At 42.9% G+C, this 26,292-nt stretch overlaps 1 protein-coding gene across 5 annotated transcripts in view; it reads right to left on the reverse strand.

Moving 5' to 3' along the window:
* Positions 1 to 26,292, reverse strand: part of MRTFA (myocardin related transcription factor A) — a 160,468-nt gene that overhangs the window by 20,815 nt on the left and 113,361 nt on the right. For all 5 annotated transcript variants that reach the window (XM_034644540.1, XM_034644539.1, XM_034644538.1 and 2 more), the window contains one exon: positions 18,395 to 18,460. In XM_034644540.1, the coding sequence (XP_034500431.1) occupies positions 18,395 to 18,460 (66 nt within the window). The remainder of the gene's footprint in view (positions 1 to 18,394; positions 18,461 to 26,292) is intronic.

Consider the following 26,292-nt stretch of genomic DNA (forward strand, 5'->3'; position numbering starts at 1 on the left):
TATCCCTGGTGCCTACCGTGCCCAGCACATAATGCATACACTGAATTAATCAATATTCTGTATGAAATGGCACAAGGTGTACCCTAGTGACAGGAAAGCAAGAGGGTTCTGTGGCAGAGCCCTAAACTTTCTAAACTCTCACTTGAATGGCCAGAATCTGGGTTCAAAACTTCACAGAAGTCCCGGATAGAAAAATCAAGGCAACTGTGGTGTTTTCCTGGGTTCTACCAATCATTACTAGCGTGACACACAGAACTGCAGTCTACAGCGGGACTGCAGTCTGGGTCTCATTTTCTTCTGTAGAGTGAGAATCGGCCTGCCTCTCAGGACTCCTGTGAGAGTCAGATGAGAGCGGAGTGCTCTGAAGCGAGCGGAGATCATAGATGAACGTGACGCACGCCGTCACCAGATGCAGTGATGTAGCTGAACCATGGGTTCGAGTCCCACACACGTCTGCCAGTGTTGGTACCACAGCCACGTACCTATCTAAAACCCCTCAACAATCTACCTTGGGTGTCCCAAGGGGTAAGGCACAAATCCAGTTTCTGGAAAACCAACTCACAAAGCACAGAATTTCTAGATGGAAGGGGAGTCTATCACGGATGACGCAGCACCAAGGGGGATAAGAGGCAGGAGAACCGGCTGCTGCACATGTGACTTCTGCTTGATAAGGAATTTTCATGTAACAGCAAAGGAGAGATTAATATTTATGGAGTGCCTACTTATGTGTTAGGCACTGTTCCAGATATTTTAAACATGTTCTCTGATTTAATATTCCTAGTGGTAGGTAATACTCCAATTTATAGATAAGGATAGGCTCAAGAGGATAGGAAAGGCTAGCAAGTGGCAGAGTTAGGAAGACAACCTCACTCTATCTCACCCTCAAATCAGACTTCTTCCCATTCCTCTGGGTCAATTTCTTAACTTCAGAAAGTAGAGAAGGATGACCCTATCGGATGGGGAGGCAAGGAGGCTTCAATTACATGTACTGCTTGAATGGAGGGGCTGAGTGCAGGCGATTGGAAAGGTCGGCTTGACCACAGTACTGAGTACAACAGGTGTGAGGAGGGGTTCAAAGTGACCGCAGGCACAGAAAGCCATGGTTTGAAACCTGGGGCTCACCATGGAGCTTAAGAGTATCAGCACTGGTACTAGGAAACAAGTGGGAGGGGTAATGAGAGACCAGAGGAATTCATCAGCTGCTCAGGGCCTAATCAAGAGAACCAGAAGTGAGGACAAGAAAAGAATTCAAGACAGTAATTACCAATCCCACAAGACCATTTATTTTATAACAACATTATAATCACGCTGAATCCTCTTACCAACCCACGACGTAAGGACCCTTCTAATTTTATACATGATGAAGCTAATAGCGCAGTAACCTGTGACGTCACTCGAGTGGTGGGCCTCAGCCCACCTCTAGTTCTGTCTGCCTTTTCTTCTCTGGTCTCGACCTTGTGACATGTGGTTGGTTTCTCCCAGTCCGTGAGTAGCACCCTCTATGCTACTCTTTCCCCATTGCTAACTCTGCTCTCTGACAGCAGGGTCAGCAACTTCAATAGCTATTTCCAACAGAAGAAGGAAGCAACGGCCCTCTTCCTCTGGGTTTCTGTCAGGATTCCTGCAGGGCGCTCCTTGGGCTTCCGTGGGGAGACTGGAGTTGGGGCAGCCAGTACCCTCCACGCACTGGGGTTTGGGGTGGAGTGGGCATTCCCACACGCGTCCAGCCAGCTGTGCCGTAAGCCACGTTGCTGCAATACGGGGGAAGCTAGTGAAAGAGACCAAGGGCTACCAGTAAAGATAAGCCCTGGGCTCCCTCGAAGGAGTGAGCAGCAGTGTGTAGTCAAAATCACCTCAGGCTTCAACAAGCGCAACAAAGCAGAAAACAGTTTTCAAAGTTTAGGCCTCTGCTAGTTGTGGAAAAACCCTAAAAGACTCAGAGTTAACCCATAAATGTGTGTCCAATGAGGAGGGCTACCACTTCCACCTCCCTCCTCCTTGCTGTCTTAATGGCTTTGCCACAAGAGTGAGGATGTTACTCAGAAATTTCATTTCCCCAGAAACTCCTAGAAGACAGTTTTTGAGAGAGAAGCCCCCCAAACCAACGCACATCCAAGAGCTGTGCAGGTGGCCCGCTAACATATACATGTTTGGGGTGGGAGGGCAGCTCCTGACCCCGTACTCCCTCCGTCTGGAAGCTGGTTCCACTGGGACACTTTACTGCTTTGTGTGCACAAAGGGAAGTGTGCAGCACAGACCGAAAGGAAAAATAACCAAGCTCCTCACGGAAATCAAGTGAACAGAAGTGGCTAAGAGGTGTGACGTTCTTAATCACAGTTTCAGTTCTAGATGTGGGTCTCGCCCCTGGCTGGCTATAACCACAAATTTATATTCTGCTCCCTCTCTCTAGTGCCCATTTTTTTTTCCCCTTACATGTTTGCTGCCTTAATTAAATGAGGGCCTTGTGAACTAAAAAGAGAAAAATGGTTTTAATTTTTTTAAAAAATATGCTGCCATCAGGTTCCAAGGGGGAGTTCAATGCTATGCTCAGTGTGTCCACTGAGCTTTGTGGCTTACCGTACAGGAGCACAGGGGTCGAACAGTCAGGATTTAATGTAGCACTAGAGAGTAAGTACAAGGACCCTTAAAAACCAATCTATAGCATTAAATCAGGACATTAAACCAGCCCCAGATTTACTTAAACATGTAGGCAAGTGAAAGTCTTCTAGGATCCACAAAACAGTTCTGGAAACGGTTCTGTTCTTTCCTTGCATCTCAGCAATTAGCCATCAAGACTCATTTCATCATTATCATTAAGGAGTATTTATTAAGTGCCTGTGTCAGAATGTCGGTTTATTAGGTGCTGACGTAATAAAAATGATGGTTCCCATCCTCAATGAGATACTTTTGCCAGAAGCTCACCATCAAGTCTATACTCAGAGGAACTCAAAGGCTATGGAACACAGTATAGCTAACAGGAGTCAATAGAGGGCCACGGTCCGAGGAGGACTTTGTTCAGGGAAGCCTGCTGGATTTCTTTTTCCACTGTAGAAGTAGTAGGAAAACACACAGTGGATACATAAGTTGGAGGCTTTGATGGGTGGGGGGAATAAACACATTTAATAACCCAGGTGGGAAATTAGAAATACAGTCATCCATTCCTCTATCCAGTAAACAATTCTTAAGTAACTATTATGCAAGTCACTGAGGACAAGGATAAACAGAATAGGGTCCCAGCCCTCAAAGGCAGTTCATGGTCTGGTTAGAGAAAAAGACAAATAATTACAATACAAGAAGTACAATGATAGCGGTAATTTAAAGTGTCCCATAGGATAGAACACGCAAAATTCAATCCAAGGGAAGAGTGTATGAACTGTCCAGATAGATTTCACAGAGAAAACCCAAATGAACAAGACAGAAACAACATAGACAGATAAGAAAGGGAGTGGGGAGGTCATCTGAGGCTAAGGAAGAGCAAGAGCATGAAGGTACGAAGAAGCATGACAAGTTTAAGGGGCTACAAGTAGTCTGATATGGTGGGACCACGGAGGAGGTCATGTGGGGGTGATAAGGCTGGACGGGAGGCAGAGCCCAGCCCACGAAGACCCTTCATGTGCTACTGCAGGGACTTCTGGATCTGGGAAGATGGAGCAGACACACTGTTCTCTACTCCTCCCACTAAGTACAACTAAAAACTCTGGATGTTACAAATAAAACAAACGTTAAGTAGGGGTGCCTGGCTGGCTCAGTGAAGGATCATGTGACCCTTGATCTTGGGGTCATGAGGTCGAGCCCTATGTTGGGTTAGAGTTTATTTAATTAAAAAAATAAATAAAACAAACAAACCAACCTAAGTAGGATCTGAAAGGTGAAGAGAAGAAGGCAAACTGGCTAGGGACCTTGGGATCCGAAGAACAATGCAGTGCTGAGTTCCCTAGGTTTCTTCTTTATCTCATACATCCCAGACTTGGAGCTAAAGAAGCCAACAATCTGGAAAAGCCAATGGAGGCAGACAAAAAAAGCGACAACTAAACCTACTCTCACTCGCCAGAGGACCAGAAAAAGGGCAACCTAGCCAGACAGAAAACTTTTAGACAATAATTGTTTTATTCCAGATAGACACCACAACAAACGGTGGCCTCACCCCCACTAGGACTCTAGACTCCCCACCCTTGCAAGGTTAATATACTACAGCTCTCCAATACTCCTGACCAGAGGCGTTGAAGAAGGCCAAGTAGGAAGCTGGGGCTTTCATTCTCACCAGCGACTGACAAACACCCTCCCCACACCCAAGGAATAAGTGGAGACCAAACAGGGAGCCTGGACTTATAACCCCACCTGGAAGAAATAAGACACCCCACCCCTTCCTGCTGATGTCAGGGAAAGGCTGATGAAGAGTCAGGATTTTCACCATGGCTTGGTGATAATATGGTCACCCCTACCCATAAAAAAAATCTAACATCATATCATCCAAGCCCTGGATGAAGAAGAAAAAAGGTGAGTTGAAAAAGTACTTAAATAAATGGCTGAACACTTCCCAAATTTGGCAAGAGACCTAAGTCTACAGATTCAAAGGCTGAGCAAACCCCAAAAAAAGATAAACCCAAAGAAATTCATGCCAGGATACACCACAATTAAAACTTTTTAAAATGTGGGGCGCCTGGGTGGCACAGCGGTTGAGAGTCTGCCTTCAGCTCAGGGCGTGATCCCGGCGTTGTGGGATCGAGCCCCACATCAGGCTCCTCCGCTGGGAGCCTGCTGCTTCCTCCCCCACTCCCCCTGCTTGTGTTCCCTCTCCTGCTGGCTGTCTCTATCACTGTCGAATAAATAAATAAATAATTAAAAAAAAAAAAACTTTTGAAAATGAAAGGAAAAACTTGAAAGCAGCCAGAGGGAAAACAATTTGAATGACAGCAAATTTCTCAACAGAAACCAAGGGGGCCAGCAGGAAGCAGCATATTTTTCAAGTGCTATTAAGAACTGTATCCGGAGATCCATTATGTAGCCACCACATTAACCAAAGGAGTGACATAAACAGACCTGCATAGTAGGGGGTGAGGGGTTGGGGGTACTTTTAACTTGATGTTTTATATGAAAAAATAAAATGAGCAAAAACACAGCTGGTAATTGGTATAAACTCACCTCACCCCCCATGTCTACACTCACATGCTCCCCCTTCCTTTCATCCCCTTTTAATTCTGAATCTATCAAACCTACAAATACGCTGAAAGAATAATGAACAGCCCTATAACTCTGACCGAGATCCACCAGTTATCTTTCAGCCATATTGTCTTCTGTCTCATGCATACATGCACTTGAAAGTTGCACATATCAATCAAGAGATTTCATCCCCAAATTCTTTAGTGTGTGTTTCCTGAGAATAAAGACATTTTCCTACAGAACAAAGATACCTTTAGCACACCTAAGAAAATTAACACTGATTCAATAAATAATTTACAGTCCATAATTGAATTTCCTCAGTTGCCCCCAAAATGTCTTTTATAACCCTTTAGATTTTCTCCTTAATCCAGGATTTGAGAACCACACACTACATTTGGTTGCCATCCGTTCAGTCACAATCTAGAACAGTACCTCTTGCCTTTTTGGGTTTCTGTGACACTGACCTAAGTATCTAAGCCATCTGTCGTGCAGAAAGAATGTCCTATATTCTGAATTTGTTTCCTCAGGATTAGATTTAGGTTAAACACTTTTGGCAAGGAGACTACACAGGTGATGTGTAACTCTTAGTATAGAACACACATAATACCATGTTGCCCAGCCACTGATGGTGCTAAAAGTTTGAAAGGTGACAGGAGATGTCTCCATCTTAAAAGCAGCACTTCCTCCTTTGTAATTAATATGTAATCTGTGGGGTAACATTTTGAGGCCATGTGAAAATCCTGTTCCCTAACCACCACTTACCTCATTGTTTTAGCATCTATTGATGACCCCTGCCTGAAATCAATTATGACACTGGAAATGGCAAAATAGTAAGACCTATATCTTTACAAGATTGTGTAGTAGTGACCAAGGTCATTTAGAAGAATAAAGTGGAATGACTGGGTGAAAGGTTATGCCAATAACACTCCCAGACTGGGGAGACAGGAGGAGTAAGCTTGGGACAGGGTGGGAGACTGTGTTAAAGGCATGCTGATACGAATTGGTCATGAGATATCCTATTAAGAGATGTGCAAGCGTGTGCATGTGTGTACATGTGTCTATGTGTATGTGTGTGTGTGTCTCATGTCATCCAAAGATAATGTGATAGGTTACGTAGAAACAGAAGAAAATCCTTGCCAGGGTGAATCTTAAGAGAATCCCAGAATTTAAGTGATTCAATTCATCACTAAGGATGATGAAGGAAGCCCAGCAAAGGAACCAGAGGCAGCTCTCCAAGGCAGGAGAGGGCCAGGCAAAGCTGATATCAGGAGTAAGCCTCAAGAACGAGAGTAGGTAGAAGAGGGATGGCAGCAGTGGGCAGGTTAGACAAAGTGAGGCTTGCACAGTGTCCAGAGGATTCCTGACACCTTGGAAGTGACCCCTGGTCTTGGAGCCAGGCCAGCAGGCTGCTGGGGCACACTAACCGCACCAGGTGGAGAAGTCGGAGGTGATGAAGCGGGGTCCGGAGGTTTCTGTCCCCTAAGAGGTTAAGATGTGCTAACAGTTAATTACTCATTCTCCCAATAAATATTTACTGAGAGCCCACATCAGACTCTGTTTCGGTGCTGGATATCCATGTTCTCTTGCAGCTTACACTCCAGTGAAGAATGACACATAAAACAAACGAACATGTAACGCCATCGGAGGTGATGCGTGCCATGAAGAAATACAAAGCGGGAGGTGAATGACAGCCAGTCTGTGGGGGCAGGAGCACTTCACTCTGCAGAAGGTCAGGAAAGATGTTCTGGTGTGCCGTCTGAACAGAGACCTGAGGAAGAGAGTGAGCCCTGCATTCTGGGTGGGAACCTGCCTGAGTGACAGAGGGCATCCAGGAGGCCAGGGAGGCTGAGTGAACAAAAGTGGCAGGATACGGAGAGAAGGGTGAGAGAGGGGTAATCACCAGGGCCTCGCAGGACTTCAGGCTTACTCTGTTTTCAAGTGATACTAGAGGAAATGACGGGGAGAAGAAATAAAGTAGGACTGTGTCTGCCAACCTAGCTATGGACAAAAAGGCTCCCAAGAGTAACACAGAGTTGCTGCAAATGGCTTCCCTGCTCTCCCTGATGTTTGTACAGTGTGTTGGGAATTACCTTCCTTGAGCTTCTTGGGACTTACTATTTTCTACAATTCACACTGGATAACTGACTTGCCTGAGATCAAATCCTAATCAACTACAGAATGGAGACTAGACTTTGGTTCTTCTGATTACAAAATTCTGATCTTTTTATTTGTGTATATTTCAGCATAATAGAGGTAGGAGGAGGGGATGGGGACGGGGGACACAAAAGAAAATCTCTGATCAAGTACCTCTTCCCCTCCCAAATGTGATAGTTACAAAACAAAACAAAAAACCACAAGCAGAAACTTCAGTGATTTTAATCTGATCTTTCGCATTTTGTTTTCTTCTCCTGGCTATTCCCTCTGGAAAGAGATGCTGCCTTGTCCTTTTCTCTAATGCTGGCAATGGGACAGAAGGGAGGACTTCAGATAAAACCTCAAAAAATGTCAGGGGGACACATGTTCTCCCATTCCTTTTCCCTCCAGCCCTCTCTTGAAGGGACCAATATAGCAGAAGGAGTCACTATATAACCAAACTCCTTCCAAAGTTAATGGAGCCTCTTGCCACATCCCTTGGCCTAGCAGAGAAGTCTGTCATACCGTTCCAGGCAGTTCGTAAACTTGGCCGAATGGACCACTGACATGGTATGGGGTCCCCAGCACTGGAGACAGGGGCTCATAAGCTGTCCAAACCCAGTCATTCCATAAGCAGTAGCCCAAACTGTCCTAGAAATCTATCATCAACTCCTGAATCACGCAGACAGGCTATCCTCTACTTGAGAATTCCTGAGAAAAGACAGTAACAATGATCTGTACTGCCACTATAAATGAAAAGGGAAAAGATATCAGCAGCCCTTAGTCCAGTGTTCCTCCAAGGAACAGCTGGAGAGTCATTGACATTAGCCAGTCTCTGGAGTGCAAGACTTTCTCTGGGATGCAGATTCCTGGGCTTTCAAGACTTTTACTCTTTATTAAGCTCTTTGAGGATTTTGGTGCCACTAAAATTCAAAACCCACTGTTTCCCTAAGTCCAAAAGGCAGAGGAAAGGTGTCACCAGATGAGAAAGGATTTTTATTTGCTCACTCTCCACCACTGGGGGCTAAGCAACCACAACGTACACCTCGTAAGGACTTGGTAACTTTTTTCAACAGCTTAGTCCAAAATTTCAACTCTGTTAGCTATGTAGGTGCCACATATTAGTAGAGTTTAATCTCCTGAGCCCCTTTCAGGATCATTGCTTTGGGCTGCAAAGTATGCAGTTTTGAGAGTCAAAGGATCAGGTGTTTTTGCCCTTCCCCTCACAGCCTGGTGAGGGCCTAGTTCAGCTGAAGTGGATTCCACACCCTACTGTTTCTATCCAGAGCCTGGAGATCACACTCAATAGAAGGTGGCTACAGAAAGGCAGTGCAAGCAGCCCAGAGGACTGCTGGAGTCAGGGGAGGGTCAGTTACGCACCTGAGTGATGAAAGTGCAGAGCTCAGCCGTGTCACTGGTGTGTAATCAGAATCTTAGAATTCTGTATCGAGGCAGAGCAGGGGCTTTTAACCTGTGGCACGTTGTATGCTGTAAACATCTATGAATCCCCGAAACTCTGAGCTGAATCTCAGGAACCTGCCTGGGCAACTATGTGGCGAAGGGACAACGTTAAGATTTTTTAAGGAGCATCAATGGCACAAGAGAAATCAAGAGGCTCTGACCTAACTAAGGGTTATTATGACAGAAGTGGAAAGATGCCCCGGCCTTCAAACCTCACAGCCAGCAGACTGGAGCAGCAATTTGGAAGCAATTTTACTGGGGGGAAGGGGGGCTCAAAAATGAAGGGGTTACTCTCACCCCTACTACCAACCTTCACCTTACCTCAGTAACTGTGGGTCCTGATCTGATGCTATTTTCAACTTCCAATATTGATACTGCTGGCTATCATCATAAAATCATAAAATTCCTGTCATTGAGAACCACTACTCTGTGACCTTCAGGAATTAGCATGGGCTTTGGAGCCAGGAGACCAGACTGGCTCTGCTTCTGTCTTTCAGTGGTGGAATGCCAGTGTGCTCTGATCTAACTAAGGATTAGGAATTCTCAAGTCACATGACCGCTCTGAGCCTCCGTATCCTCATCTACAAAATGGCAATTACACACACCACTGCACTGATGACTGTTAGCACTAAATACAGTGAAAGTCCTCTGCCCGCTGCTAAAGACTCTGTTAAACTTGTCACATTGATACTGCTCAACTTTTTTCTGTGCCACCCTCCTGCATGAAATGGCATGCATGTGGAATCAAATGCTGAGAGCTAACTGGGCGCAACTTCCATTTTTTGTCTTACTATTTTTAGCTGTCATACCAAAATGCCTACAGTAATATCCCACAACAAAGACATTAACTAAAGAGTTGTGTTGACAGTTCCAGGGACCGGCCATGATAGTGAAAACCAGAACTAAGTCCATGGGAATCAAAGAACGAGCTGGGGTGGTGGAATGTGGGGAAGGGATCACACACACTGGCACAAGTGAGAATCCAAACTAACAATCAGAAAACGTGCTCCGTGCACATCCTGTTTTGGTACTCAGACTTGCCACCACCCCTGTTTTGGCACCTGGGTTGTCACCCTCACCCAAACCAGCAGGAAAGCCAACGACCAAGAGTAAATGTAAACGTGGAGACTCAGGATGCTGAATCTTTTCCTTACCAGAACTGCAAGCTGCTCCGGAGTCTCGCAACCTTGACCCCATGACAGTGAAAGACACTTCAGACGGGGAAAAGGTCAGTATGCAATCTTACACAGCATGAATATCGGCAGGTACGCTGAATTCTAAAAGGTTAAAATATGAGGGGCCAAAGATTGTGAACTTGGTCTCCTGAGCTTCCCTCTGACATCTATGCCAGCCACATTTATATCTAGCTCTCACATCACAGCCCAGCCTAACGTTCTGGATCAGTCGATTATCATCCCTGTGTATGCTCCCTGGTGAAACACACACACACACACACACACACACACACACACATACACACACCCACACACACACCCAAAAGCTACTGCCTCTTACTGAAGTCCCATAATCAATAGGCTTAAGTCATCTGTGTAGACAAAAGCTCCAAATCACCTTTGCCCCTCTGCAGATCACATCCCACTAGGCTGAAAATGTTAAATCACCACATCATCAGACACTATCAGCCCCCCGAGTGTACGATTCTTTATGTCTGTAATTGTGCAGGTAAAATCTATGAGTAGCTTCAACAAGTGACTTTATAAACTCCTTCACTCCATTTACTACCTTGAAAAGAAGTTGGCCTTGGATATCTCAGGCACTTCAAGAGTTGTTATTTTTAAAGATTTTATTTATTAATTTATTTGAAAGAGAGAGAGCAAGAGCAGGAAGGAGCACAGGGAGAGGAACAAGAAGACTGTGCACTGAGCAGGGCTCAATCCCATAATCCCAAGACCATGACCTCAGCCGAAACAAAGAGTCAGACACCCAACAAACCAAGCCACCCAGGTGCCTCCACTTCAAGAATTATTAAATAAAACTGAATGCCTACGGTACTTTTTAGATATTCAATTGTATCAAGAACTCATATCAAGAAGACTACTTTTGCTGGCCTGTTGAACAGCGCCCCCTGTTGGATTCTTCTTTGGATTCAATGATGACTATGCTCAGAACATGAACATACAACTCACTCTAGAGTCCTATTTTGGGATTTGTTACCAACTGGCCAAGAAGGAGGTTTGATGCTAGTCACTGACCACTGAGTTGAATACACCTCACGATAGCAGGGAAGAGGTCGCTGATATCTATCAGAAATGTAACATATAATACCTGGGAGTGACACACTCAGCTGGTCTTCTCCTGAGATAAAAGAGAAGATTTCTGAGGCCACGTGCCTGACACAATTTTCTCTGGGCTTCAGATCTAGCATCAGGTAACCCCAATCCTAGGACACATGTTTTACAGTAGTATTTCTCAAATGCCATGTCAACTTGGTATTCAACTACCCTGAAAGGGTCACATTTCTGGGCTAAAGAAACATCATCTCAATTACGCAGGGTTCTCTGCATCTTAAAAAAAAAAAAAAAAAGCTATATTGTACACCTGAAACTAATGTTATGTTAATTATGTATCAATTTTATTTTTATTTTAAAAATATTTACTTTTTAAAGTAACCTCCACACCCATTATGGGGCTCAAACTCACGACCCTGAGATCAAGAGTCACACACTCTTCTGATCCAGCCAGCCAGGTGCCCCAATTCTATCTCAACTTTAAAAAAAGAAACAGGCAATTAGCTCTTTCATGCAAAGATATCAATGTATCTAAAAGAGCCAAATGGATCACAGGAACACTGTGAGGGTCAGCATCTGAAGAAGTGCGAGCCTGAGGGGATGGACTGGACCGGAGGCAGTGGGCAACCTGTGGGGTTTGGGGGACACCTTTTCTGGGCTCCTACTGAAAAGAGATGTGGGCCGCAGAGACTACCACAGAGCTTCTAGCAACTCCCAAGTAGACTGGAGCAAATGGGAAACGATGGAAGCCTGGGTGAGGATCTGCTCTCACCCCAGCCCCCACCTAGACAAAGTAGCCACTGGAGCCTAAGTCTTGAACACTGTAACACCCCACTTTAAACAAGACAAATGACATTTCCTTGAAGCCTATGATTTTGTCATCTTAAATCTAAGTTTTAGAAGAAAAGGGCAATTCAGCCTCAAACCAGACCCCAAACCAGACCCTCCCCCACCCTGGAATCACCACTGTGTCCCCACTGGTGAACATTTCTGTCTCTCGGCAAGTTGCCGAGAGAAATAAAAAAAAAAAAAAAAAAACCACATTATTTCCAACCCAGACACTTATTTGTTCTGTTTAAGAGAGGCTAAAGAAGAAATATCCACTGCCATGGAGAAAGCAAGCTAATAAAATGATAGCCCTGTTAATATATGACCAAAATAGGAACGATCTTAACTAAATAGGAACAGTCTTAACAGAACACCATGTTGTCCAGTAGTTCTCTGACTTTTAACCATTCTCAGCAACTGTTTTTTAATCTGTGGATAGGGAAAAATGGAAAAAGAATTTTTATTGAAAAATAGTTCCTGTTCCCAAACACTGGTTTTGAGAGAAATTAATGAGATGGAGGGGGGGGGGGGGGGGGGGGGAGGTGGTAGATCCCAGCTAATGCTCCTCTCATTCTTGAGAGTAATACTGCCTGTATTTCAAAAGCATGAACAATATATCACCTCATTTATTTCCAAACTAACTCTGTGGGGTAGGTAAGAAGGGTTATTATTTCCTTTTTATAAAAGCAGAAGTTGAGTTCAGAAAAGTTAACGAAGTTGCCCAAAGTCACCCTGTTCCTAAGTGGCACAGTAAGATCTAAAATCCCATTAATACAATGGCCACCAGTCACATGTAACTACTTAAATTAATTAAAATTAAATTAAATTATAAATTCTGCTCTTCACTCAAGCTAGCCACATTCTGAGTGCTCAAATAGCCCATATGGCTAGTGGCCAGTGTTACAGAGTATTTCTATCATTGCTGAAAGTGCTATTGGACAGGGCTGGTCTTATGGCTAGTTCTTTTGTTTTGTTTGCTTTTATTTTTATCTTATTTTTTTAGTGGGGGGGGGCAGCAACAGAGGGAGAAGGAGAGGGAGCGAGAGAATCTTAAGCAGGCTCCACACTCAGTGCAGAGCCTGATGCGGAGCTCAATTTCACAACCCTGAGAGATCATGACCTGAGCTGAAATCCAGAGTCAGATGCTTGGGGCACCTGGATGGCTGAGTTAGTTAAGAATCTGGCTTCGTCTCAGCTCATGATCCCAGGGACTTGGGATTGAGCTCGATGTCAGGCTCCCTGCTCAGTGGGGAGCCTACTTCTCCCTCTCTGTCTGCCCCTCCCCTGGCTCATGCTCTCTCTCTCTCAAATAAATGAATATTAAAAAAAAAAAAAAAAGAGTCAGATGCTTAGCTGACTGAACCACCCAGGTGCCCCTGTTTGTCTTTAGCTTTTAAAGATTTTATTTTTAAGTGATCTCTATACCCAACGTGGGGCTTGAACTCATGACCCGGAAAAGAGTTACGCACTCCACCAAATGAGCCTGCCAGGTGGCCCCGTAGCTAGTTCTTTGGAATTCTAGTAACCTGGGGACAAGATCCCATGCTATCCCCAAGTTACTAGAGGTCAAAGTTAAATTACTGCCTCTTTCTTATTACAAGAAACTCTGGGGCTTCAGGAAGTTGGTTTATCCTCTTGGGGATTACAAATAACAAAAATCAGTTTTAAAGGAGCCTTACCAAAATGGATCTGATCCATATATACTAAGGAAAGAGAATATGGAAGCTCAGTTTGTACATTTGGTGAAGAATAATATAAGTACTAATTCCCAAGTTACAAATAAAAATATCATTAAGAAGAAATTTAGCTTTAGAAGATAAGGGATAATAGTAATCAATCCTAACACTTCAAGCCATTAAATAACCTCTTGTCAGAGCTTGAAAGAAATTTCTTCTTGGTGCAGAAATTGCTATAATCAGATGAACAGGAGGTTCTCAGCTAACGCTGGAGCCCCCGTAAAATGACAGAGTAGTTACGAGTGCTGCCACTGGGCCACACTGTCTCTACATAGCTCACCCAGCTAACACTGAAGGCTGAAACATGACAAAGGGATCAAACTGCAGAACTAAGGGTTAGGGAGTCAAGATATAGCCAAGTTTATTAAAAATACAGAGTGGTGGGGATTCATTACATAAAGCCATTCTTTACAGTTTCAATGTGAGATAGGCAGGGCCTATTTGTAGACCTACGAGCCAGTCAAAACTAGCTGACCAATTTGTTCACTTTTCCACGTAGCAACATGTTTGAGCCCCTCTCAGTGGCTAAGCCCTCTGTGAGTCTTCTGGATTGACAGCAACTGGCTGCCCTCTCTGAACTGTGCTGCCTCACACTCTGGATTCTTCCAAACATTCGGAGGTTAAGGGTCACCAATGGCACCGGCTGGGTGCACAGAAATGCCATTTAAAGTGAAAAAAAACAAGCACTCAAGCAATGGAGCAAGGTCCCTAGAGAATCTATCGGACAAAACTAATGATTTCTTCACGAGCTTGCCAAGGTACCAAGGTGTTTTCACTACACGCACATGGGGAAAACAGTGAACAGAGGGTTAACGGTAGAATAGAAACATGCAACTCTATGCTTTTCTCAAGGATTCACAACAGAGTAACAAAAGGCTGAGAAGGAAGGGATAGACAAGGTTCTTCTCTCATATCCAGAAAGATTACAGGAGACTTTTTTCTCATTTGTCTGGGTCAGAACAACTTCCATGTTTTCCTATAAAAGGTTATTCCTCTGAGCAGCTCACACTGCCAGAACATTTTTCTTCATTTTCACCTAAACCTTATGACCTAGTACACCTTTAAATGTCAAAGAGAAAGGCTATGGTGAAAGCTCTGTTTGAGAACAGAGTGTACCACACATGACCCGTGTCTTCTATGAGTCTTCATTCTGGGTATAGCAGCATTTCTGGTCTTAATCTTTGGGCTTAAACACCAGCTTCCTATCTGTGCCATCTTTCCTCTCCCTCAAGACATGCAGAGCTTCAGACATTATTAAAGAAAGCTCAGGGCCTGGAATATATAATCCTTTGCTATCTGGCACTCTGTATTTGGTAGGGTTTATATAGTGTTAAATTTGAGACACATGTTTACATGAGAAGAATAACAGATGCTGGGAAATGACCCTGTTTAAAAACACATCAGAAACCAACTTCCATACCCCATGGTTTAGATGCCATGAACAGAGCGTATCAAGCAGCAGAAAGGGGTATGTTGGAATTGGGAGATTCTTTAATCTCCTGCACTTTATGAAAGGCCATACCTCAACTCTGAACGACATGCAGAACATGAACAACCCTGAAGGCAAGGGAGCCACTGAAGACAGAGTGTCCTACAGATATGCTGTCACAACCAAAAGCCAGTCCTACATGGGAACTGTGTAGGAGTATTCTGGAAGATGAGGTGGGTGGGTTTTCTTCCCAGAGCCATAAATAAGATAGGAATGAGAAGAATTTGATAAAAGATATAAACAGAGAAATGATGAGGCAGGATACAGCCATGGCTACATCACTCCTTTCCCCCAGTTCGGAGGCCTACCTACTTCCTCAGTTGTACAACAAACTTACATATAAATGCACTTTAGAGAAAACCCTCAGGCCAGCAAGATGGGAATGGAATTGGACCCTTCAAACCAGATGTTACTTTTTCAGGCCTCCAAATCTCCAAAAATCGACAACTTGTTGGTCACTTACAAGCTGCTTCCAACACTCCTCTATTTCCTTTGGAAGCTGTGGCATGGAGGGTGAGAAGTGGGGCTGGTGGAGGATGACAGGTGGTGGGGAGGTCAGGGAGGCTGAGGGTGTTGGAGACAACAACAGGTTAAGGGTAGAGAGCACAGAGCTGTGATGAAGAATTTGCTCACAGGGTGCAGGGTGACCAAAAAAACAGAAAAACAACAACAAAGAACCTCTCCATGTACCACCTGGTATTTGGATGAACAGGGGATTTCACACCTGAAACTACTGCCAGGCGTCAACACTGTCTCTCAGAATCTAAGAGACTGCTACCTACTTCCCTCACGAGACAAGCTGAAAACCAAGACTGTGTCCATTGCTGAAGGTGGCTCTTGGTAGGAGGAAGATGCAGTATTCTCCCAGAAGCGGATAATTTCTATTCCTATAGGAAGGGCAATTATTCTCATTTCACAGATACAGAGACCAGTGCAGAGTATACAATTAGGTGTTCAGAACATTTTAGAACCTGGGCTCCTGACAGAGAGTTGTTCCAAATTCCATGTCCAGAATTCCAAGTTTGCAAGACAGTTGTATCTGTTCCTGTCTATCATTCACATACACACACATCACACTTCACAACTGGCTGTCTTCATTCATTCATTCAGTGCCAGGCACTGGATAAGATACTTTCTCAAGGAGCTCACAGTATGGCTGGAGGGAAATGTATAAGCAGATAACTCCAATAATGGAAGCATCATCTGTCTTTTAACAACATAGAACATGACAAGAAATGCTGAGCAGGGAGACTGTACGCGATCAATCGTATTAAACAGTGAGCTCTAGTAGCCCCTGGTACCAAGTACGAGACAGGCACGGGAATGCAGGGCCTTCACCCTCTCTGAAAGGCTTCTGGACCCTGAACATCTCATGGATCTTAAGAAATAGCATTACACTCTCAGAACTAGTGCTGTAATTAGTCAGCACCCTACAGGATGCTGAATTGCTCCTTATTTTGTATTTGGGTAAATTTTAGCTACTCAAAAAAACATTAAATATCTGAGGGCATGTACCTTGTTTGATATTTCTTTAATCTCTCCAGGACTAACTACTCTAGGTACAAAGTAGACATTAAACACATGATATCCTTGGTGAAAAGGACAAGGAGCTGAGACTCTGGGTGGCTTGTTCCTCCACATGGGTTTATGAAGAGGCAGATCTGGAGTGCTCCGTAAAGCACGAGAGTGCCCTACCTGATCACATCACTGATCCCAGAAGCAGCCTGCTCTATATGACTCTTTAGGGTTGGGGCTGGGAAGTCCTTCACTGGAAAGCCAGAGAAGATAGCAGCATAATGTGGGTAAATGGTTTAGAAGTTAACTACAGCAAATAAAAAGCTGAATCTGAGACTTAAGTTCCTGGCTGATGCTTAGGATAGAAACAGACCTCAGATTCCTTCCACCTGCTCTACAGTTCTAGCTCTTAGAAATGGACCTGCCATCACCATGTGAATCAATCCCATCCTCACTTGCTTAAAAGGCTTCAGTGGCTTCCCGCTGTACCTAAAATAAAATCCACCTCTTCCATGTGGTTGCTAGGCCCTCCTGCTAGCCCCACCCACCCTGCCAATCTTAACTTGGCCCCGGGCTCCCCTCAGTCACCAGGCCCCAGCCACACCGGTTTCCTTGATGTTTTCAAACACGTCAGGCTCTTACCTGCACCAGGCCCTTACACTTTCTCGCTTTTCTCTGGCCCTCCGCCTGCTTCTGCAAGGCTGACTGCATCTCATCCTTTAGACCTCAGCTCAGGGTCTCAGGCTCAGGGCCTGAGGGAGGCCTTTCCTGATCATCTTATCCAAAGTGACCCCATCTCATTCCTATTACTTGTTAACACACCAATGGTTAGTTTACTTTGTAACAAAAGACCATATTCTGAAGTTATCTTATTTGTCTCCTCCTTTACTATCACTATTCTCCTTTTAAACATAAAACTCCTGAGAGCAGAAGCTGGATTTTTCTTGCTGCATCAAGGGCACATACCAGGTTCTCAAATATTCTGAATGAATAAGTGAAAGAGGATTAGGAAAGCACAGTGGCAGTAGGTCAGCACTGAGTTAAGGTGAAAAAACATCAGTTCTCTCACTGTGAAGCTAGAAATTGTATGACTTTTTTTTTTTTTTTAACTTCACAGGGTGTGTCCAAATAGCAATAACACACGAGAAAAGAAAGAAGAGGGAGAGCCTAAGCTCTCCACTGATGACTTAAAAAGAGCAAAATCTTGCTAGCTCCGGCTTCCACACAGTTTATAATGCTGTTGGTATTGAAAGCCAATTTTCTTACTTCTAAGAGATTTCCGTGTTGGTTTCATTTCTCCCCAAGTGATGTAGTTGTGCACCTACTACGCGGCTCTGCGATAGCCCGTCAAGCACACTCACACCCGTGCCAGCCGCAGGGTGTCTGAGAATCTCACTCTAAATAAAACTGCAGTGGATTCAAAATACCAGGTGGAAAAGGGTTTTCTCTTCCCAAGAACCTGGACATGAAGGCAAAACAAGAAGTGGGTTCTTTCTCCCAATACCCCAGCTCAAGATTTGCTCCTCCTGTAAAGGGAAGTGAGTGTAACAGGGAGTAGAAACCCCTGAAAGGTGCAATTCAAAAGCGAAGGATGGTTCAATGGCACCATTCAACCCAACGCTGTTGTTTCACTGAACTCAGTAAGGGCAGTATCTTAGCTATTAGTGATTGAAAGTCCTTGAACTTGGAAAAGCACAAGAAAGAGAGTGACAAATGAAACCTGCCGCCCTTGCTTTCTGTTAGATGCTTCCCACGGCTCACCAGGCACACACGCCATGTCGAAAAAACAGCTCTATGAAATGCTGAGAGACAGAGGCACTTACGCGGCATGATCCCTTGGCTCACCAGTTCTTCTCGCGTCCGGCGCTGCTGGAGCTTCAACTGCAGCACTGCAGGGCGGCAAAGAGAGAGGAGAGACCGAGGCTCAGTTGGGCATTCCACCACACAAGACACATTTTCAAATACAAAGAAAGTCTCAGAACAGAAGGGTGTAGTGTGAAAGAGGGATCCCTTTAATTGTGACTGTCTGTAATTGCAGAAGTGGCCTGATACAGCAGGGTTTCCGTATTCTGCTGTGGGCGGCGAGAGGAAGTTGCGAAGGGTCTTGCAGGGCGATAACAATCCATAAAGTACCAAAGTCTTGCCTCTTGCTCAAAACCTCCTACAACACTGTATCCTCCTCCTAAGACTAAAAAAACACAAGTTCTTAACCCAAAGGAAATATGATGAGGACCAACACCCAGCAGGAAAAGCTTTCTAGATGTTCTACGCTGTCTTCCTGGCTGCAAGTGTTTACCATCATGAGTGTAGTGAATGATACGGTGCTCACATAGATCAGGAAGTATTGGTTATTTGTAAAATCTTAACTTTTGTATCTAAAAATTACACCTATTTTCACCAAACAATGCATTTCTCTAGACCAGAAAACATTTTACCATCAATATAAGTCTTTTCTTCCTCTTACTGTTCACGTAGAGCTTTTTTTCTGTTGTGAAACCACCAAGGGACACGAGTCAAAGCACACCCAGGACAGGCGAGGGTGACCAGTATTTCTCCCCTCTCCACTCTGGCAACACCACTTAATGAAACACTCAATAGGAATTTTTCTAAAGTTAAAAGTCAACGATCTCTATTTCAAATACCAATGAAATGTAAAGGGCATTACCACTGCAGAACGACCATGGCACGGCCTGCGTTCAGAGAGAGGCTAACTGAGAAAACATTCAGAGGAGGAGGAGTAGGAGCCAAGGAAAAGTCCCTTTATCTGGTAAGTCTTCAATTATAAGGTCTCTGCAAGTCATATGTGAGGGAGACCTGCATCTATTAGGAATCATATTATCTTAGGTTACCTGCCTGTTCCACTCATAGAGCAGTTTTTAAGAAGGCCTCCGAGAATGGCAGAACCATAACTAGACTCCTGACTGCATCTCAAATTCAGCAGGTCCAAAGTAGAACCTGTCTTTCTCCCAAAAACCTAACCCACTTTCCAGCCTTCTTATCTCTTTAAAAAATGGAATCACGATCCGCAGTCCCCGCACCCCCGACTTCCAAACTAGTACTAAAGTTTTGGAGCCAACTTCAACTCCTCCACCTCCCTCACGCTCTTCCTCTCACAAGTTTCCGGTGCCACACTTTTGCCATGTTGCACAGACAGCTCCCTGGCTTGCGACCCATTGTAAATGCCCCAGTCAAGGCTGTCCAGTTACTCTTCCTCAAGTACCATGGACTGGCCCAACTGTTCATTCACTTCACTTGGAAATGCCTACCCTTTGCACCTGACCTTCCCGACTCCCAAGCACGCACAATTACTCTAGACCTCCTGTGAGGTATCTTTTATCTGTTATAAAAAGTGTAGTAGTGTTTCGCCCTGTGTAATAGTTACCCCCTGAATATAGTGCATCTCTCCTACCCGTTTATAAACTCCTCAAGGGCAGAAAATATATCTTATTAATACACGCCCTCCATACCACTCAATACACAGCAGGCATTTAATAACTGTTTCTTGAACTGAACTGTATCTCAAAATGATAAGACAGTCTGAGAGATCTTATCAGGAAGTTATTGGGGCGCCTGGGTGGCACAGCGGTTAAGCGTCTGCCTTCGGCTCAGGGCGTGATCCCGGCATTATGGGATCGAGCCCCACATCAGGCTCCTCTGCTGTGAGCCTGCTTCTTCCTCTCCCACTCCCCCTGCTTGTGTTCCCTCTCTCGCTGGCTGTCTCTATCTCTGTCGAATAAATAAATAAAATCTTAAAAAAAAAAAAAAAAGGAAGTTATAACTATTAATTTGTAAAAAAAAAAAAAAAAAGTGACACTTAAAAGAAAAGACTTGCAGAATAAATGGATAAAACAACAGCCACACTAGTGGCTAACATTTATAGAAGATGTGCTTGGTGCCAGACACTGTTCTATGTACTCCCATGTTTGAACTCATTTAATCTAACACCCCTAGGGAAAGACATGGACATTACTAATCCCATTTTATAGGTAGAAAAATAAGGCCCAGAGTGATTCAGTAATTTACCTAAGATTTTCCCACTAATAAGAGGTGCAACAGAATCTGAACACAAACATTCTGATTCCAGAACATGGGTCCCTTACTCCTTTGCTTCTTCAGTGTCTTCTGGAACCTGTGCTGCTGAGACAACAGGCATACAATGGGGCCACCTGAGATGGTTCTCTGGTGAGACAGAAAAAGGGACTGAGGAAAAGGGATATGGTTCAGGCCAGGGTCAAAGGAGTCTGAGTGATACTTTAGTAAAATAAATTTAAACTAACCGAGGAATTTGATTCCAGATAAATTAGAGCCACAGATTAGCAGCAACACTAATAATAACAGTAAGATGCAAATAGTTAACAGCTAGGAGTCACTGAGTGTCGCTATGTGTTAGGCCCAGTGTTAAATGATTGACACACTTTTTAAAAAGGGGGGGCCCTATGAGGATGGTACAATTATTATCTCCATTTTACACATAAAGAAACTAGGGATCAGACCTTTAAAAATACGCCTTGGGTCACACAACTCAAAAGTGGTGCCATGCGAATTCATACCCAGGCCTTTGTGATTCTAGAATGTGGGGCACTTAATATTATGACATACGTCTCCTTGGAGGAAAGAAAGTAAGAGGCAAAAAGGGAAAATATTTGTCAACTTTTATATGTAGTTCGTTCTTTCTTTTCTTTCTTCTTTCTTTCCTTTCTCCTTCCTTCCTTCTTTCTTTCCTTTTCTTTCCTTTTTCTTTTTCTTCCTTCCTTCCTTTCTTGATTGTATTTATTTATTTGAGACAGAGAGAACACACAAGCAGGGGGAGTGGCAGGCAGAGGGAGAGGGAGAAGTCGGCTTCACACCAAGCAGAGAGCCCAACGTGGGGCTCAATCCCAGAACCCTGGGATCATGACCTGAGACAACGGCAGACGCTTAACAAACTGAGCCACCCAGGCACCCCTATATATAGTGTTTCTAAAGTCCAGTGTAATATGAGCTATTAGAAAATGATTAAATATAACAAATTGATTTGATTTCTGAGAACAGAGAAATCTAAATACAACTCAGTAAGCCTCAACACTTCAAAGAAACAATAACTAATGAAAACTCTGGCTATTATCCAAAAATAATTTTGAAATACCAATCAGCATCTCTCCTAAATAACCCATCTACAGATAGGGCCATAAGGGATATTATGCAAACTTCTTGACTGAAAAACTTATTGCCTCATGAGAGCAAACACTGAAGTCTATGATTCAAGTTTTTTTTATGGAGTACACAGTAAAGATTGATTTAGACTTTGTTTTTCAACAGGTCTAGCTCAAAGAGGAAGGTAAATTTAACAAATCTTTCCATCTGTAAAACTAAATAAAATTAAAGTTCAGTTATCTGAAAATTCTATCCTGTGCCCTCTCAGCAGTGAACTCCAAACTCTGTGCTTATCTGAAATCTGACCAAGTTCCCCATTCACATTATAGAATTCACTCTTCATCAGTAGTACCTTGTATTGCTACAACCTGACTGCAGGCATGTACTTTTTTTACACTGCAAAACCCTCTCCTGCTAACTCAGACAATATTTTATAAGGAGGAAAAGAAAAAAAGACCTAGACAGTAAACTCCAAATTACAGCTGTCAGCCTTTACATCATTTCACTTTCGAACTGATCTGCTTGGCTGTGTATAGATGCAAGGATCCCTCTTCTAAAATTTTCAACTACAAAGAAATAGATATTTATATGAATTTCCCCTTTCCTTAGTCTATCTTCATTCTTCTTAATTCTAAGCACGCTAAATAAAATGCCTTTATGTTTCTAGACTTCAGGGATTATTCATTTTATTTTTTTTTAAATTAGCCAACATACAGTACATCAATAGTTTCAGATGTAGTGTTAGTAATTTATCAGTTGAGGGATTATTCATTTTAGAAGAAACCATTTAATAACTCACTTTCAGTACACAGCAGAAGAGCTATATGTGCTGTATCCACTACAGAAAGTACCCAGATCAGGAGTACATTTCAAAGGCCATACATTTAATGCACATCCACCCTCACCGAGAAGTACCTGACACCAGCTCAGATGGATTATACTCCTAGACGGTGCTCGACCAAGGAGATTCAAGAGAGCAGGAATTCAACAAGATCTCTCTATTCATTATACCCACTTAGATTTCCTCTCCACTCCCCAAGTAGATTAAACAAAAATACTTATTTGTGTACATGCACGAGTCTTTATACTTTCACTGCTATTGAATTCCACAAATTTAATATATCATCTGTTTCTAAATGGGTCTGTGCAAGCAGCCTATATATAGATGAACAGATGTCTTTAAAGCTGATGAATGGTGAATCGACTGAGTTGCCTGCCAGAAAAAGGACTGGAATAAAAAGAACCCAACCATAAAGTGGGGAACCCTAGGTTCCCCACTCCCCACAGAATTAATCAAGTTTTCCGCCTGTTTCAAACAAAGGTGACCAATCAATTGCTGTTTGAATAACTGGTTTCTTGGGAAATCAAAGCAAAGGAATAAACTTCATATATTTCTGCCCTGTAAAGACCACAGAAGTATGTTGATGGCATTCAAGAGGTAATGCCGAAGAAATGGACACATCAAACAAACAGATCAGTGAGGATCGGAAAGAAAAAGCCACAAATAAGTGGTGTGTCTTCAAGCCCAGCTCTGTGGCTTCCACTGGTCAATAGTCCTGGATTTCCCCGGGAGGGAGATGGGCAGCTTGGCATGTTGTTCGCACCTTATTCATATTTATCCATTACCGATTCCACAAAGGCTTCTAGAATAGGGAGATGAGGTATTTATGAGGGAAGTACAAAAGAATAGGAAGGAGATTCGTATGGGAATGATAGCAAAAGAACAAAAACTCTCCCTTGGCATTATCCTTTGCTCAATAAGACCTCTTCAAGGAAGATTCTAAATGGCAAGGGCATTTCCAAAGCCTGATCTCCTAATAACTCACCCATTGTTTTCTCCTCAATAACCTTTAGGTACTGGTCCTATAATAAATAAGCAAACACAATTTAGTTCAGCAACAGACACCACTACCTCTACCTTCAAACTAGAGAATCTGTTTCACCGGGAAGATGAGAGAAGGAACAGGATGGGTTTTAGCCTTAGGTGAAGCTTACCATGCTAATAATTCAAATACTCATCTTTGTAGCAGAGAATTTTATTTTATTTATTTTATTTATTTATTTTATTGGTGTATTTTGTACTTCAGTTTATTCTATATGCCTTAAAAAATCATTTAGTGACACCCAAGTGATAAAATCACATCACCTACCACTTAGAACCAAAGGCTATTCTCCAAGTACTCAACTAGTTTCATCCTTAGAATATACAATTAAAAGTAGGTGAAGGGTACTCTCAGAAGAGGGTATTACCCCACCTGTTCTGCTGCCTGGGATACTCTACAGCATCACGACCAAAATACAGACTGAGTGTTGGGATAGGGGGACGGTTCTCCATTCATCTAACAAATGTTTACTAAACAACTAATATGTGTCGGGCCCTGTGCTAGGTGCTGGATACACCTGGGGTCTCTGCTCCCATAAAGCTTTCAGTCCAGTGGGGAAATAGACAGCAAACCACATATAAGTAAGCACAAGTTGAGATTAATGTTTTACAAGAAAAAAATGAAGGATATGACAGAGGTCAGACCCCGGCATTCAGAGCTTCTCCTTTATATATTCTGTAATAACTAACTTTTCACATTTCTTCTTTACTACTATATATAGTCAATTGTTTAAGATACTAAAACTCCTTAAAAAATAGAGACCTCAGGGTAAATTATATTAAAATAAGTAAGCTGAGGCACACAGTGTCACCTATTCACTTTCTGTTTATTTACTTAGTTGCTCTACGGTTCGCATACTAGTTGGTAAACACACCAATTCACCTCATATTCATGCCCTCTTCAGGTCTTCCTCAGTTTCTTGTCAAAACTCTCCTTAGGCATTCACTCAAGAAATACGAGGCTTTACTATACATGCCAGATACTTTGCTTGCTGCTGGGGATACAGCAATGACCCAAGTCGCTGCCTTCCGTGGTTTACGCTTTCATGGGGAAAATAGACATCAAATAAGTACTTGTAAAAGTAAAGAGTATTTTCAGAGAAATACTCAGACACCACATCCCAACTAAGCAGTGAGACTGTTCCATTATTCAATTCATCCATATGAGATCTTTTGCACTCTCAAAGCCAGGGTTTGGTACTAGAATACTAGGAATTACGTATGTGAATAAGACGCGGTTCTCACTCTCATGGAATTCTTACTTCTAATAGGAAAAAGAGACTCAAAATGAGTAATTGCGATGCTATAAGAAAGATATGATGTCTGTAATCTAGACTTTTACTTAAAAAGTCATAGGAAAATGCAAATTTAGCTAATACACATGCCCTACTATATTAAGGGTCCCTGCCGAATTCAGTCATCTGGTCTTATGTGTGATATACATGTATGCATAAATAATAAAAAGAAGTGTTGGTTTCTTAAAAATAATAAAAATCCAAATAGTTATGTATTTTTTTTTACGTGCTATGAGAACGTAAAGGTGATAGTACCCAACTGTGACTGGAAGTCACAGAGAAACAAGATCTTTCCTACGTCGGTTAAGAATAGTGAACACACACAAATGGGGGCGTTAACAATTTTTATCCTTGTGATCAGTTTTATTAAAGTTTCAAGTAATTTCTTGATGTTGTTCCCAAAAAGTAATACGCTCTTCTAGGTCCGTATTTATTGTAATTTCCCACAAGTCTTTCCTGATAGAGATCAGAAAGAGATAAAAAGGGAGTGAGGTGTCTGCGCTCCCTTATCCCTTCCTGTCACCACTCCTGCATTGTGGTTCTCAGTCTCTACTCTGTCCTCCAGCATCCCTGGGACTGTTCCCTTCTCCTGCATTTTACGTAGGATTTCCTCAAGCTTTCTGAAGTTTCTCTAGACACTTTCATGATTAATTTTCTTCCTTCAAGTTGGAAACCAGCCTAAATGGGTTAGCACAGTGTATACTGCACCAAAAATGTGTTTCTGGCTTGTGCTTTTAATATAAACAAGAGCATTTTTAAGGCCCCAATGTATTCTATAATTAGCCCTACCCTTAGCCAGAAAGGGTTTACCGTCAACCGAACTATAATTTCTGGGGAATGGGGCAAGCGATGCATATTGGGTAGGTTATATGAATATTTTATAAGCTCCAAGTGAATACATTTACAGAACTGACCTTTAAGGGAAGAACAAAGAACATCAAAGAAAGACTGAGAAGACACAAGTGCTAATCCTGGCTCTGTTGCTACCTAATCAAGTCACTTAACTTCTTTTAGCCCCAATTTTCCCACTATAATTCAATTTGTAAAAATAATTCTTGTGCTTTGAGCTAAAAAAAACCAAAAAAAAAAAAAAAAAAAAAAAAAAAAAANAAAAAAAAAAAAAGCAAAAAACCCCAAAACAAAAAAACGCAATGTATGTGAAAAGTGCTTTGTAAAACCATAACACAGAATATAAACATTTCACTAGAGTATAAATCTTTATCTCAGCTAGCTCTTCTTTAGGACAGGAATAGACACTGCTAGTAATCTGGTACCACACCTCCAATGACACGTTTTATTTTGCAAAATAAAAGGGCCTTATATCAAAACATTCTTATTTAAAATCATATCCTATATTGTTCTGGGGCAGGGGGAACCAGGAGGGAGCTGCAGTTGGAGAGGAGTAAGAGAA

This window comes from Ailuropoda melanoleuca, chromosome 15 (assembly GCF_002007445.2).
Source record: "Ailuropoda melanoleuca isolate Jingjing chromosome 15, ASM200744v2, whole genome shotgun sequence".
Classification (NCBI taxonomy): Eukaryota; Metazoa; Chordata; class Mammalia; order Carnivora; family Ursidae; genus Ailuropoda; species Ailuropoda melanoleuca.